The sequence below is a fragment of the Ammospiza nelsoni genome, chromosome 6, assembly GCF_027579445.1.
Source record: "Ammospiza nelsoni isolate bAmmNel1 chromosome 6, bAmmNel1.pri, whole genome shotgun sequence".
In the NCBI taxonomy this organism is placed as follows: domain Eukaryota; kingdom Metazoa; phylum Chordata; class Aves; order Passeriformes; family Passerellidae; genus Ammospiza; species Ammospiza nelsoni.
The window spans coordinates 1,165,276-1,181,657 of record NC_080638.1 but is presented as its reverse complement, the minus strand read 5'-3'; the positions used below and the strand labels follow the sequence as shown (position 1 = coordinate 1,181,657).

At 37.5% G+C, this 16,382-nt stretch overlaps 1 protein-coding gene across 3 annotated transcripts in view; it reads left to right on the top strand.

Annotated features, from left to right (window-relative positions):
• The window catches only part of ELP4 (elongator acetyltransferase complex subunit 4), a 177,382-nt gene that overhangs the window by 53,083 nt on the left and 107,917 nt on the right, over nt 1–16,382 (top strand). For all 3 annotated transcript variants that reach the window (XM_059474053.1, XM_059474054.1, XM_059474055.1), the window contains exons 8-9: nt 10,072–10,180; nt 12,870–12,976. In XM_059474053.1, coding sequence (XP_059330036.1) covers nt 10,072–10,180; nt 12,870–12,976 — 216 coding nt within the window. The remainder of the gene's footprint in view (nt 1–10,071; nt 10,181–12,869; nt 12,977–16,382) is intronic.

Here is a 16,382-nt window from a genome sequence, read left to right as displayed (position 1 = left end):
GTCAAGAATCCATTGCTAATATAGGATTATAAGATGTGAGCTCCTATAGCTGGTGAATTTCTCACAGTTTGAAATCTTTATTCCTATGACAAGAAGTAAGAGTGATTGCCTACCTCAGAGCTCTCACTCCTGAGAGTTCTCTGCTGTAAAGTGCTGAGTAACCTCCAAATGCGTTTGATGAGGTAGCTGCACAAAGATTTGTATTGAGATCCAACATCATGTGGGTTTTATATCGTAACTAAGGAAGCTTTCAAATTTCTCTGCAAAACAGAAACCATGAAGATGCAATGGTCTTCATATTTTTCTGTATGGTTTTATTTTTTACTTGCTTTTTAATGTTGCATGTTGCTTTTTGTTGTATGTGAGACATAGATTTTAACAGCAGTAGAAATATTGTAAGTTTATGACAGGTATTTTGGGTTATCTACATAGTTTTAGGTATGAGTATTTTGGTTTTAAACATTTTTAAAACCATCTTTAAAATTCTGACTGACTAGGAAGCTCAAGGAAGTGTCCTATTCAAAATTTAATTTGGGAAACAGTATTTTTTTTTTCATTTCTCTTATTGCTGATGGTATTTGCTAACCATGCTGTAGAAGAAATAAATAAAGTATTATGTGGTTTCATAGAATCAGATTTTGCCTGCCAACAAGCTGTGCTCTAGCACTGCCACTTCTGATTTGGTAACAACTACCCATTTGAAAAACAAATACAATATACAACTGAAGCAGGTTTTGTCCCCACATATTAGCTGTCTGTTAACCAAATTAACTATATTAGGGTGAATAGTCATGCTCTCTGTTGAAGTGACATGCCTAAAACAGCCTTGTCATTTTAATAAATTTTACTTTTCAGAAGGACACTATATACACATCCTCCCCATCTCTCTTTAATTAAAAAAAAAAAACCTCTTTCCCAAAATGCACACGTTAAACTGGAGCAGTGCAGGAGCACATGCAAGGTGGCAATTTTATTTCACGTTTTAGGTGCATCAACTGAAAATCCGCCTTTGAAAATCAGGTGAGATTTAGAAGCAAGTCTTTGAACTACAGCAGCAGAGCTAAACAGTTAAATATCCCATCACAGTGTGGAGATAGTCATCTGTTCAAGCATATGGAATCTTTTGGCTACTGGACTGAGCAGTTAATATAATGCCCAGTGTCCAGACATGGACACAACTGTTATGGAAGCAGAAGGGAGCAGGCTCATCTACTGAGCCCACTGATAAGTAAAGGTTAAAAGAGTGACTTCAAATAATACAGGGCAAAGGAGTTATTGCTTTAAGCAAGTCATTCTTTGAGAAAATGCAATGTAGTAATTTTTTTCCCAAAGCTTTTTTTTTTTTTTTTGGTTTTTTGTTTTGTTTTTTTTTGCTTAAGTTCAGGCTCTAGGAAAAAAAATAAATAAATAAAGGAAAAAGCCCTGTGACTAGCCTTAAATATAGGGTTTATCTGTTCTGTTTCAGAATCAGAACAAAGAAGAAAAATTTTGTGTAAAACTATTTTACATTTAAATCCTTGCACGTGTCCATCTGATTTCCATTAAGATTTCCATCTGAAGTGATTTTCACAGAAGCAAATATTGGGCTCCTGTGCAACGTGTGCTTAGGAGCATTTTGATGGGAACTTTTGGTGTTGTTTAAAAATCCTGAAATTTCGGAATCCAGCTCTACCTCTTTTTGTTTAGACATTCTCTATTAATTAGAATATAGTCATAATAAAAAGGAATACTGCATCTTTAATGATGTTTTTGTGCCTGTGTAGTTAAGCTTTAATGCTCGGAGGAAGAAAAAAAAAAAAATTAAATTAGCCTTGTAACCTCTTTCTCTTCCAGACTGATGATGGAAAATAAAAGCTCTTAGCCACAGAATGTAACACTTAGAATTAATATTTAATTAGACCAGCAAATTGTACACCGTGGCTGAAAGCTTCCAAAGAGTTGTTAGTGCCACAATTGACCTACAAGTTTAATAATAACTCACTTCTAGGAGCAAGTGCCAGTTCAGCATAGTGGAGCCACTGTAAGAAAGTCCTGGGAGATTAAAATCAGCAAACCAAATGGCAGGCGAGGATTCCTGGGATGGAGCCTTCTGGAAAGCTGGGAGCTGGAGTGGCTTTGCAGCCAGGATTCAGATGAGAACAGTGGGCAAAAAAAGCTGATCCCTCCTGTTCTGGGAGCTGCTGGTTGTAGGCCAAAATCTTAGAACAGATTTTTTTCTAAATGTTCTTGCTGCAGCTAATAATTTCTATCACAAATCAAGCAGTGAATGGCTTATCTTCATCTTTTAATTCAGTTTTAATACGAACATTGTCGCTGAATTCACCGGTCATGGATTTTGCTCATGGAAGAGAGATACATTTTTGGTACGATGTGTCATTTAGTATGTTTGTATTGCAGAATGTTTAATTTTATAGCATCTTACTGCTGCATAAAGGAGTCCTTGTTAGAGTTAGATATGGCAAGCAATTTGTGGTAATATTGTGAAATGTGTAAATTAAATATGAAATGAGCATACATTGTAAAATACAATATTTGGAAGGTTAAATAGCCTAATCTTGCTTTTCATTTTACGAAGAATTAAAATATAAAAGCCTGGAACCCTCCATTAGACATCCATCTGAGCCTTAATTCCGTGGCAAATTATTCTAGTGAAATAGGGCACCATAAGTTCAAAAATGTGCAAGCACACAGCAACAGACTGAGGAAGGAGCGCTCTGCATTATTTATCGGCTAGACCCTAAATAATTAAAGAAATGCCTACTCATTAGTTAAAAATTAAAGTAGGGAGGCCCTTGCCAGCAGAGGGAGCAGTCATGTCTTTGCTTGGGTCCCCTTCCTTTCCAGCCCACCCATCATTTCCACCCTACCTCTCCTTATTGCCCAGCCAGTTTCCCATCTGGACCCGGCTCTGCCAGCCTGCTCCTGATGACAGCCTGTAATTTTGTACTGGATAAGGGATTCGTTTTTTAAGTGGTTTTTGTATTGCAGAGTCTTGCCACTTGGTTATCAACACCAGTTAGGTGTTCCTTTTGATGCTTGTGTGCTGGTAATTGAAATAATAGTGCAGGTTCTTTTTGGGCACCTGGGAATAAAATGAGATTCGCTGTTTAAAGAATTAAAGTTGCAGTGAGTGTTAGCCTTTCCAAATTGGTAAGAAAACTGCAATGGCTTTTTTATTTTTTTCAGGCAAAATGGCAACAAAAGGAACTCCTGAACCTTTTTCTTATAATGAATGACTCCCAATGGAATCATAGGATTTTAGTTAAGCCAGCGGGTTTCAAATATGTAATTTTGGCAGTTTTGTTGTGGCTCTTTTGTTGCATGACACTTTCCTCAGACTGCCTTTGCATCTCTGTTTTATACTGCCCTATGACCAACTTGTAGCGTGGCATATTTTCTGTGTTCAGTTTTCTAGAGGAATCTGCTCAAATGACCAGCTCATTTTTTCAATGCTTGAAGACCAGAGATAACCTATAGATTTCTAATTATATGCTTTTACAACAGTGAGACAATCTGATTAGTGAAAACCTGATAATGTTCAGGAGAGGTGCTGGGCTCACCTTAGCCCGCATCTTGTACTGATTTCTTCATTCTTGTACCGATTTCTTCCTTTCCTGCGTGGAAAGTGGGCTCAACCAGATTTATTTAATCTCCAAATAAATGCAGGAGCCCCATGCCCCAGCAGCACTCAGAGTCACCTGCAGCCTGTGCTTCCAGTCGCAGAATGCCGAGGAAAGAGAAGAGAAAAGCACTGGGCAGGGCTCAGCTCACAGAGTGTCACCCTTTAGCACACTGCACATCTGTCACCTCTTTCAGCCACACAATAACAGGATTTTCAGCTTTCTGGGCTCCCACTCCCACACCATCTTCAGCGTGTTTTGCCCCAAATCCAAGGATGCGCCTCCTGGAGCAAGCCTCAGCTGCAGTGGGAGGCTGAGCTGGGGTCCCTGCTCACTCCTGGCTGCCTTTTTGCCTTTGGCCAGCTCACACCCCACCTCTGTGCTTGTTCCTGACCCGTAAAGGAGGAGTGCAGCCCTTGCCTGTCGTTTGTGAAGCACTTGGAGATCAACAGATGGAACTTTCGATTTAAGCTGCTAGACTTGGTCCATCTTTTTTAGGCTGCAGGAGCAGCAACTGTTATTGACTTGCTTGATTTATCCCTGTTTAGTGAGCTCTCATTTCGCTGCTTTCAGCCTTTAGGTCTGCCCTTCAGTGGCAGAATAGACATACTTCTGATTTTGTAAGGTGCCAGGGTTTGCTGGCCTGAGATGCTTTCATAGCTCAAGTAATGCACAAGGCCATCTTCAATGAAGATCCAAAGTTTGGGTTTTGTAGTTTTTTTGTTTGTTTTGTTTTTTGCTTGTTTTTTTCTTTTTAAGTGTGTGGTATTTACTTTTTATTTCCTGGCTCATTATTCTTCCTGAAAAACGATCAAAATTAACTGTGTACAGTGTCACCCACCTTCATCTGACGTTTTATGGTAATATGCAAAAAACACTGCAGAGTTCCCACAGCAGAGGCAACTATCAGGACAAAGTTATTAAAAGCAACCTTAAGAGAACAACCAAAATCTGGAATTAATTTGTTGTGTAACATATTGACCAACAGATGCTTTGTTACTCTCTTCCCATTTTTATAAATATATTGCATCTAATTGCCTGCTCTTGTCTTCATTACTTGTCCTTTCTTTGCTTCTGCAAATTGTATAAAATTTTTCAAATATGTTCTTTACTGCTTTGAATTAGCTGATGTGACTAGCTATGTTATTTAGCTATGACAACATAATATATTAATATATATGTTATATATACATAATGTATATAATTGTCTATTATCCATTACTATATATAACAATAGATACATAATATATAAAATCTTTATATATATAAATATAAATATATCTATATCTATAAATAGATTCTATAATTGCAATATTATACATTAATGTTATTTTACCTCTAAACAAGTCAACCAAAATGAGTTTTTCTCTTGTTTCATCCATACAGGATGTTATACCTAAGTTTTATGATAGTCAGTAAGGTTCTTCAAAGGTAAAAGAGGAATCCCCAGGTGTGGGTTTCTCATCACTGAAGGCATTGTACTTTGCAGCAAATCCTCTAAGTTTATTTCTCGAGCCTTCCAGCAAAGACATGGCACTTGTGCTCAGTTTTCTGGTGAGATTGGTTTGCACAGATTTCTGCACACCAAAATTTGTTAATGGTCATTCAGTTAGGAAATTTACTGTGTGCAAACACACCTAATCACTTTGGAGTTGGAAGAGGTGTAGAATTTTATACTTTACAGTCTTCAATAATTATCAAATAACACTTTTTGGCAGAGCAGTTGTTAATCATTTATTTTGGGTATTTTTGAATAATAATAATACATTAATACTTTGAATCCTGCTATAATAATGTCCTATTATTATTTGTGAATAATAATCAGAATAAGTACACAAGCTGGATCTCTCTATAAAACTAATACAAGGGGCCATTACCTAACTTCTTTTACCAAAAGAAGATGTATGGGTAATTCTGATTTTTTCTTGAGTAGTAATTATTAACAAATAGTCATAAATATTTAAGCCACATTTCTGAATAACTTATATTTCCAATGTAAAATCCTTTGGAGATGAAGTAGTAATGACAAGTGCTAAATATTTGTGTATTGTGAAGTCATTACTGCATCATTGTGTGATAATCTGTCAAAAATATCAAGGATTATTTCATTTATTGAATATCCAACCATTGTTTCTTTTTAGTTCAATTTGCCTGTCTCTATTATGGTGCTAAGCTTATTTCAGTTTTATGCTACAAAATGTAGCAGAATTTAAAAAAAAAAAAAAAACCAACCAATTTTTTAGCTTTTCTTGAAACTTTACACACCAAAATTTGCTTTAATTTCACAAGATTCTTATTATTTGGCATGAACTTGCTTGGTGTTTATTATTGAGACCTCCTTTCACATGAAGTGTTAGGATTTCTGTATTCACCTGTTGGTAACAACAGAGATTGTTGCCTCAAATTAAAATTTTACCTGGGCTTGGGAGAACTGTCTGAATTGCTCTTTGCTGTCATACAAAACTCTGAAACTGGGTTTTGTCCCAGTACAAACAATATTTGTAATTAGTGGTATAGGTGATGAAATTGAAGTAGGATTCAATGTACTAATTCTTAATTAAATTGTTTAAAATAAAATCAATGAGGGGATTATATTACCAGAATGTAAAGATACAGAAGTAGCCCTCTACCAAAATATAGGCCTAATGTCTCTCTGAAAAGAGGTGTGCCCTTAAAATACCTTCTTTTCAATGCAGTATGTAAGTCCATATTAAAATTATGTTCATGTACTAATCAGAATAAAAATGCAAATATATGCAAAAAGGTTTCTATTTATATTTATATATATTATATATATTTATATAGGTGGTAGTTCTATCTTATTGTAGATCCTTAACATGAGTGTCTTATTTCCTTTTAAATTTTGAGATTCTTTGTATGTATTATGTAGAAAAGTTCAGGCTGTCCAAAGAAAATTTTCCACTCCCTGACTTTTCTTTACTTATGCAGTGCAAGCACTGAGGATTTGAATATTTTCATTACATAAATGTTGTGAGGTTTTTAATTTTTTAGAAACTGGCAAAATGAGAGGACATTTTGGGTGTTGGAAAAATTTTGACAGGGAATCAGAGGAGAGCTAGAAATTAAACCAGAGGGGAAAAGACAGATTTTTTCCCTAATAGGGAATCCAGATGAACCAAGATTCATTTGATTAATAGTAGCAATGATAAAATTGTGGTGCATTGAGAACTCAATCCAGTAGAAACACACAATATTAATTTCGGTGTGGAAGTTTGAGCACACAGAATTTCTGTTGGTGGAGTCCCATGCTTTGTACTCAAACGCAGAACACAGGGCATTTTAAACAGCTTTTGTTGTAAATAAATATTTTTAAACAATATATAAAACAACTGATCAAATTATTGCACAAATAATCACTCAAATCTTATGCACCTTCTGAAAATGAATTAGTAATGCAAAGCAATCTTTTTCCATATTTCCCTTGCCCAAAGCTGCCTGAGCACATGTGCAGTTCCCATTTCCAGAGCCAGCTCGCTACGTGGATTTTCCTGACATGTTTTGAAAGTACACTTTGGTTGAACCCAAATATTGCAAGTTTGCACTTAAAAGAAAATGTCTGTCTCAAACAGGAGCACAAAGTAAGACACAGAATGGATGCCCAGCCCAGCCTGCACAACAGGATTGCTACCATGTTGTTAGAATAATTATATTTTGGCTGAACTAACTAATTTATTAAAACTGTGGCACATCTAGCAAGACTGAAAACTTTCCAAGACTGGCTTTTTGGGTTGTTTTGGGTTTGTTTTTTTTTTTCATTTTCAGTATAATTTAAAACAATACCTCTTGTAGCTGCCAACAAACTCTTTCCCTGAATCTCACCATTCCTGGCTTCCCTCCTAACCATGTCCTGGCTCCCCTCCAGAGCTGCCAAGTTTATGCCAGAAGCAGGAGGTATATTTGTATGGGGCTGGAGGAAGATCTGGAGCTCTGTTGAATTTTCCAGCCCAGATGGGGCAACATGATTTGTGTGTTTATGTCAGTGTGCCATACATCACAACTATCTGTGTGCTGACGTCAGCTTTGATCGGGCGTTAATGTGCTGAACGCTGCAAACTAGAAAACACATGATAGATACAGATCTGTGGCAACAGTGCCACATAAGCAAATGTCTGTTTGGTGTGGCCATCCACTGTGCAAAATATTTCCCAAGATACACTGCATTAAGCCAGGGGAATATTTTGACACACTTCAAAAACAAAAACAAAATCAGCGTGGGCAAAGAGAGCACCATTTAAGAAAGCAAACCCTTTCAGAGGAAGAGCTGAAACCCAGCATGTTAGGCAAAGATTGAGGTGCTGTCCCTCACTTGAATCTCAATTTTGAATTAAAACCAAATAGAAGGATGCTATTCTTATGATTTGCAGGACTGTCAGTGATGGGGGTATGTTGCTGATGGTTTCTTTCCACAGTTTTTGTGACCCATTGTTATCAAAACTGGCAAACAAAAACATCAACAGACAGCAAATGTTTTTTTCAAAGGATAGTTTTGTTTTTGGGGTTTTTTTTGTATCAGGAGTTTAGCTTTCTTTCCAGGAATCATCAGTGTTTATTTATTTATATAAAAGTTTTTTGCTTCTTACTTACACAAATAGCATCCAGCAGCCTCCTGAAGAGCGGACAAAAGATGGCCATTTCTGGTCTGTGGGGTTACAGAGGTCACTGACTACTTTAGATTTACATTTATGCCATCTTTATGTGACTGCCCCCGTAGACTAAGGATTCCATTAAAATACAATATATTGTCTCTCTCTTCCTAGAAGAGGAGATGATTTGCAAGCCAGCTTCACAAGAGCAAGGTGTGGGGACTGATGTGTGGGCAATGTCCTTTTTACCTCACATCACTTGTGTTACTCCTCAGAAAGGAAATTCTGCGGGGTGACAGCACTTTATCATCCTCCGTGGCTAGATTTGTGGGTAAAATGGAAGTTCCCTGGCTCCACGGGGGTGGATGCTCTTGGCCTGGGCGCAAGAGGCTTTGAAAAGAGCCCCCTCCCCAGGATTTGGTGCCATCTGGCCCGGAAGGTGGGGAAGGGAGGGGCTGTGAAGGTGCCGTGGGATCTGTGGGTTTAGGGCTGGTAACCTGAGCAGATTGGGCTGTCCCAGGCAGACCACAGCTTCATGTGGAGGTCAGGGAACAGAATTCTGTTTGTGCTTTGACGGGAGCAGGAGACTTTCGCCTTTGGTGTCTGCTCTGTAAGCTTCTCTGTGGCTAGAAAACAATGGTTATTGAAATGTGGGTTCTTGGGAGCGGTTGATCACCATTTTTATAAACCTGAATGTCAGTACAATGCATGGACTGTTCTAACATGTCTGGGGATGTTTTAGTGTCTCTGCTCCTAATTGATGAATTGCTATTATGGAATGGTTTAGCAGTATTTAAATTTACCTTTCAGAATAAGCAGAAGTCATACAGTTCATGAAAGAAGTGCAAAATGTACAAAGTACTTTAAAATCAGTGAAAAATGCCAAACTAGAACCTGGGGCTGCAGAGCTAATTCCTTATAATTGTAATGGGTATTTTGAGATGATTAGTCTTGATACCCCTGAAGGTTTGATAAATGTAGCACCTACAAGCACCAAGAACAAGTATTATAACTATTAAGATAACTATTTGTTATCTTCAAGAAATATTTTGATTTTTACCACAGAAATGGTTCTCTTTTTTCCTCATTAAATACTGACATCATCAAAGCATTTAAGAACATTTTTTCTGACTTACCTCTGAAGATTTCTGTTGTGACCTTTGAATGTCTCTCTGCTATATAAAATTGAGTAAAGAAAACCACGTGGAAAACAGCTTATTTAAGGCATGTGACTGTACATTGTAGAACAAGACATAAGGCAGCGCGTAAAAAATTGCAAATATATTGAGAAATGGTAATGCTGATTGAAGCTTTAGAGTCATATATTGTGCAGAGAGAAACTTTTACAGGGAAAAGTGCTGAGAAACCAGCATTGAGTTCTCCGTGTTCCACTGATAGCCAAAATGAATAATTGTGTGGGCTCTGCTTGCTCAAAGTATTAGAGATGATATGCCTAAGTGTATTAAAAACCAAGGTTTTCAGAACCCAAACAAAAACTGGGCATCCGACTCACAGCAGAAATCAATGAGAGATAAGCCTAACACATGGCTTGTAGATATTGCTGATGTCAGCAAATGCTTGTTGTGAAGATTTAGGGAAATGTTAATTTAGTGCTAAGTTAGCCCTTTCATGGTTTATCCTTGTCAAATATTTGTTTTCTTTAGACACATACTTGAAGTCTTTTAATTTATTTTTTTTAAGAAAAAAGGCCTTCTAACATAATTTCTATGTATTGGTGACCTATTTTCCCCTCACAGTTTGTCACAGAGAAGACCAAGGCTTGCTCTGTGAACATTAATTACCTTTTTCATCACGTAGGATGTGTATTTTGTTTCCATGTCTTACAGAATAAAGCAATTATGGAACGTGTAACAAACTTGTCAGATATGGTGGTTGGTCTTGAATCATTTATTGGCTCTGAGAGAGAAACCAATCCATTGTACAAGGATTACCACGGTGAGTTCCATCTTCAGCAAGGCAAAAAGCCTGCCCTGGGTGTTTCTGGGGCACTTAGCAGCTCGCCCTCCAATTGGGTATCTGCTCTAAAGCAGCGTTTGATTTCATCTTGGAATTATACCTCTTAAATGTTTCCCCTTGCCTAAGCAGCCTTGAGTTAGGGAAATTTCCAGCAAAGTGCATTAAGGCTGCAAAGGAAACATGGCAACTCCTTGCATGTTGTCAAGCTGCATTACTGAGGCATGGCTCAATCAGATGTACATCTCACCAGGCAGGCTTTGGGGAATTCACATGCAGGGCAGGCTTGGCAATCGTCTGACCAGCGAGCTGGACTTGTCATGAAATCAATACTTTCTAATCTGCCAAGTTTTAAATTGAGAACACGGGAAAACATGTATTTTAGTTAGTAAGGTGAATAAACTGCCGGATTATGTGCTGAAAAATAAGGTTCTGTTTTGTCAGCTATAGGTTACAGCACTTGCGCTTTTAAGGAAATGTAAAATATGAAACCGATTTTGCTAAAAAGTCATGTAGCCTTTCAAGTGTTTTATCTTCAAAATGGGTAATGGTGCTTAATCTTGCATTTTCTTTCCCTAAGATTTTTGTCAGCTGTTGCAGCAGAACTATTTAAATTTTAAAAATAATATTAGAAGTTGTGCACAGCCAGAGCAGTGGATAACAGTTTTAGCTAATCCGGAGCACTGTGCATAAATTACAGCTCTTATTATTGTAATATTACTCTAGTTCCATGGAAACCTTCAGCTGAAAGTAAACTGCTTATCTGAAATCTGCTGTAAACACATGACAGTGGCAGTGTTTTCCCCAGCAGAATGTATGGAGTACACAGAAAAAAAAAAGCAAAGATGGTGTTGAGACACCACTGTGTGTATGCAAGCTGTAATTAATAAATCAGAGAAAAATCTTTCTGACTGTGAAAGTGGTGCACATTTCATTATCTGGAAAAAAAAAGGTGAATGAAAAAGAAACCTGAACAAAAGCTGGAATAATTTGCCTAATTATTTTTCCAACTGTATAATCGTGATATGGCCTTTGTTTATGCTTGCATAATTCTGTCAATTTAATACTCCTTTTTTCATTACTGAAGAGATCCTTTAGGAAAATGTTTGTTTTAGCTTTTATTTCCTGGTTTCCTCTAAAAAGGCACGCTAAGCCATTTCTGGTGCTATTTAATACAAATTATGTGCCAATGTACATAGCTTTTGAGATTTGCACAACCTTAATTTGACAGTCTGAAAAGATTCTTTTTGCCTAAGAACATATTTTAAGGTATTTATTTATTGCAGATGATGAAAGATTTTGACGTTACTCAAGAGAAGTTTGATTACGTTGTTGCATTATTTAATGAATCCACCGTAATCATTTTGTTAAGCTGCCTGCAAATTTAAATGTTTGAAAAGCCACAAAATAACAAAAGAATTATATAGCTTACCCCTAAATGGAAATTTTTGGGATACTGTATATAAGCAACTCTGTGTTATACCTGCTGTTCCTATATGTAATAATTAGATTTTTTACTCAAAAACCTTAAAAATAGTTCTTCTAATTCACTGTACAGTAGGCAGGCATAGAAGGTTTAAAACTGTAATCACACTTTTCTAATATTATTGACAATTTTTGTAATTAGTGCCCAAAAAAAATGCTGATTTTTAAAGTGCTTCAATTTTAGGAAACTTTAAAAAAAAAAATAATAAGTGCCTGAAAAAAAATACTTGCCTTATTTGAAATAAGGGGTTTAATGTTTGGGGATTTTCTCACAGCTGCCGTTTTGAAGTCAGGTACCTTTTCTAAACGTTCAGTATTTCCATTTAGACGCTGGCTTTCTGAAAAACAAATATAGGCCAGTAATTGAGAAGCCCTGAAGAATTTTCCTGGTTTTCAGACGTAGAAAATCCCCCTTAGGTTGTTCAGAGACTATATTAGGCTGCACAAAAACCATCCAGCGTCCTTGTCAGAAAAAATCAGCCTGACTTGCAGCTGACAGAACGCGGAGCTTGCGGTGCACCTAGCGCTGCTAAAAACATCTGAGCAGCTCCAGAAACCTCCTGCAGGAGCAAAATTTACTTCTTCTGGGGGGTTAAAAATCATTAAAAAGCGTCACCTGAACCGGGATTTCCCCAGAAACTTTTTTTTTTGTTGTTGTTGTTGTTGTTGTTGTTGTTGTTTTCAGGTGGTTTTCGGGGCAGGAAAGGAAGGAGCTCTCATTAGAGCTTCGGTGGTTCTCAGTAACCCATAAGCCTTGTTTTGCTGGCTGCTTACTGGTGCATTTAATAAAATAAAGATCACTCCGTGGTGCCGTGGGCAGCGTGCAAGGTGATAGCCATATTTGCTTACTGTAAATACGAGGGGAAATCACACACAAACGGGCTGGAGTTTTGACAAGTATTAAGATGGCTCTTTACATCTGTACTCCTGTACCGAAGTGCAATTAGTTTTCCCCGCACAAGGATTTCTGTTTATCTTATTCTGCTTGATTACTTGAGCATAATCGCGCCATTTGCTTCATTGCTCCTGGTAGTAAGCTCCAGTTTAAAAAGGGGAGGATGAGTGTGTGTAAATATACAGAATTCTGCTGTAAGACTCTAATTTATGCATCTGGATGACAGCGTTTCCTTAATTTTTTTTTTTTTTTTTTTTCTTCCCCCGCTCCTTTACTCTTTCTTTCCACAAGGTTTGGTTCATGTACATCAGATTCCTCGGCTCAATAGCTTGATCTGTGATGTGTCAGACACCAAGGACCTTGCTTTTAGATTAAAAAGGAAGCAGTTCACCATCGAGGTAAGAGAAACCTTGTTTCGCTGTTTAGAACCCAAAAGGTGGAGCTAATCCCATCTCTTATGTTTCATTTTGTTGAAATACATAAAATATGCATCAGATGATGTCAATTCATTTCGTTCTGGCTTTGCTGTTGGGAAGGGGTTTCTAAAATATTGTAATATGCCTCCTAATTAAAAATGTCTCGTTTGCTGCGCTATAAATACTTTATTTTGGTTTAAAATGTACATAGAAAGTAGGCCACAACCTTCAATAACAAAGCCTGACATGTTTCTAAGGATGTCAGGAGCATATTTAATTAAATGTTAATGACTCGCTCTTACTTGTGTTAGTGGGTGGGAAAGTAGCTACATGTTATTACCCCAGTAGAGGGATTTTAATGTATAATGTTGGCTAAAATTGTGTGTGGTGTGGGGGATAAGTGTCCTTATCAGTATTCAGAAACCATTTTCTTTGCATTACTGAAATCACCTTTCGCTCTTTTATGTCATTTTAAACACAGTATCATTTACACTAATGTCCTTAAGTAAATTTCCTACTAAATTTAAACTTTTTTTCTGTGACCTTTATGCAGGCAGTCCTGATAGAAGGCAGTTATACAAAAGATGTATTTCATTTTAATCTTGCTAAAGAGCAAATGAACATAGCACTATTAAGCAATTAGAGCTGATGTATTTATTAACCAAGTAATGCTTAGAGATGGAAGATGGCTTTCAGGGTGATGCAATAGTCATTGGTACAGTCTGGGCAAATTTTTTTTTTTTTTTTTTTTTTTTTTTTTTTTAACAAAGACATAAAACAGCCAAGCATCCCTGACAAACCATTTTGTTTAATCTCTTTTCAAATGAAAAGCTCTTAAGCAGGCCACTTGTCTTAACTGCTTGAAACCATAAAAAGGGAGAATTGCCACCAATAAATTAGCATATTTTTTACTCCATCACCAAATGCTGGTCAATGTGGCTTGGCACTGCTTTGGTATTTGGGACTTCACCCTTAAGTGACCACTTTGGCCCTTATTTGACCCTCTGCCCTTTTTAGCTGGCCACTTGATAAGGTAACTTAAGGGTTCTCTCTCTTCACTGCCCCCTCCCCTTCACAATTGCAAGTAGCCCTAACCTATAAATCATTGAAAGGGCCCTATCAAGTGACAAATTAAGGTGCCCTCCTCCTAATTAATGGTCATCAATGTCTTTAATTATCTAATCCTATTGAGAGGTAGTTAATAGTTAATCAGGCAGCCAGTTCTTCATGCAGGTCATCTCTGCGTGAGTGCTAGAAGTTTCTCAACCAGAGGGATCCTCTTCAGAAGCCACTTAAAGGCAAGCACATGGAGGAGGGCTTTTTTCCCCAGGACAATTCCTTTAGAAGGTTTGTCACTTTCCAGAGAATGCAGCGAGTGGGACCAGGCGTTGTGAGGCATTAAAGCATTTGAGCAACTGCTTTTGAGCAGTACAGTAGGAACAAAACCCTTGGTAGTCTGTGTTTGGTTTTAAAATACAAATGTTCTCTCTGTTTTCAGAGGTGTAGAGAGGCGTGCACCCTCATTTCACAGCACAGTAAATTCTCATTTGTCATAGCTGTGAATTAGGGTATTTGGGCGGCGTCTCAGAATACAATTTTCTCTTCCAGACACGTTTGAGATTCTAATCTGTAATGTAATTTGGAAGGAAAGAAAACCCTTAGCAGGAGGCTCTGTAAAAAGAATTGAATTAGCCATGGGACATTGGAAACAGGAGTGAAGTGCAACTCTTGAAACAACCTGTTGTCTCAGACATGCGTGGATGAGCCACTTGTGTAATTTCTGCCTTCGCTGCTCAGCTGCAGCCCCCTTTGAATAACTTCAGGTTTTGTTAGAGATATGCTTTCTGTAAGCTGAACTGACACAAACTCTCCCTTTTTGAACATGTTGGATCGCTGTCCTACTGTGATCTTCCTGTACAAGTTTCGCTAATCCATAATACATATGTTTTTCTTCCTCATACTGTTAGGGAAAGCAGAGAGGCTGGCTGGGGTAAGAAAATGGGAGCAAGGGAAAACTGAATTAGGAAAGGATGTGAATGAGGTCTTCTGAAATGGGTTTCTGCAGCTAGAATGTGACGTGTCAGCAGTCAGTCAGCGCTGGTTCTGGGGGCAGAAGCAAAAAGCAGCGCAACAAGTGTGCATTGCAAGCATTGTATGTGCCTTATACACAATGCAATGAGCTAGGGCTTCTTCAGTACGTAGCTTAAATACGAAATGAAAATTTATATAGAGTACCTTAAAGTTTTTGGAAAGATTCTACATACTTATATGCATGATTTAGGATAAAAATATTGCCCTCTACTTGAAATGCTGCTTTAAAATCAAATGGCTTAAGAAAAGCTGGAAATGCAGAACCTGTGAATTACGGTGACATTTCTTCCAAACGGGTTTTCTTCACTGGACCATTCTTTTTTTATAGTTTAAATAAGAGCATGGGACATGGATTTACTCATGTCTGGATTGCTCACCAGTTAAATAACTCCTTATGGTTTGGCCCTCACAGGTGGAAAACCTTGAATGTCAAATCTATTTTATTAGATTGCAGTTTTGTGGGAGGAACTCCACCTCTTTATGGCCTGCAGAATCTTTTAACCATTTCAGTTTTCCTTGTGTCTTCTTCATCAAAATAAGATGGATTGAAATGTTCTCCAGAGAGATTTTATTTTAAAATTCAGGATGAAAATGGTTTTTTAATGAATATTTATGAGTGCTCATTGTCCATTTATAAATGATGAAGAGGAACCTTCCAGGAAAGCTTCCATGTTTATCTAAAAGGTGCAGTAGCTATTTCAAGCTTTCTCAAATCTTCACACGTTAGTTACTAGCAATATTCTCTTCTATGCAGCATTATCAGAGATCTATCTTATGTGCATGCCACTTTAAAGGACACAATTTTGAAGTTAGCCTGTCTAATCCTATTTCTTCCCACTTTGGAATCTTAATTAGAAGGAGATAAAAACCATCATTTGACTAAATTATTGTCTCGAATCTGTAGCAAAAGGTATAATCCGCAATTGGGCCAATTAGTGTACCCCATAGTTAGCTATGCTGAGGCAGGAAACTTGATTAGATCTGACACCAGCCTGGTTCCCACTGTTGTTTTGCCAGGTATGATGGTCAGACTTCAAAGGGCTTGAGGCATCAGCAGGGCAAGGTTTGGAGGCCAGCTTAGGTCCGGTCGTTAATCTCCCCGCTAAAACCACAGCAGCCCTCGCACAAAACAAGCTTACACGACACAATCATGCGGTATTAAAGTTTGGGTTGAGTCATGCCAATTTGCCTTTGATTTTCTGATGATTGACTAAAAGATGGCTACATGACTAGACACATACTGAACGTTTACTGATTAGGTAAGTTCCCCAAATATTTGAAATATTTTTTGATTTCT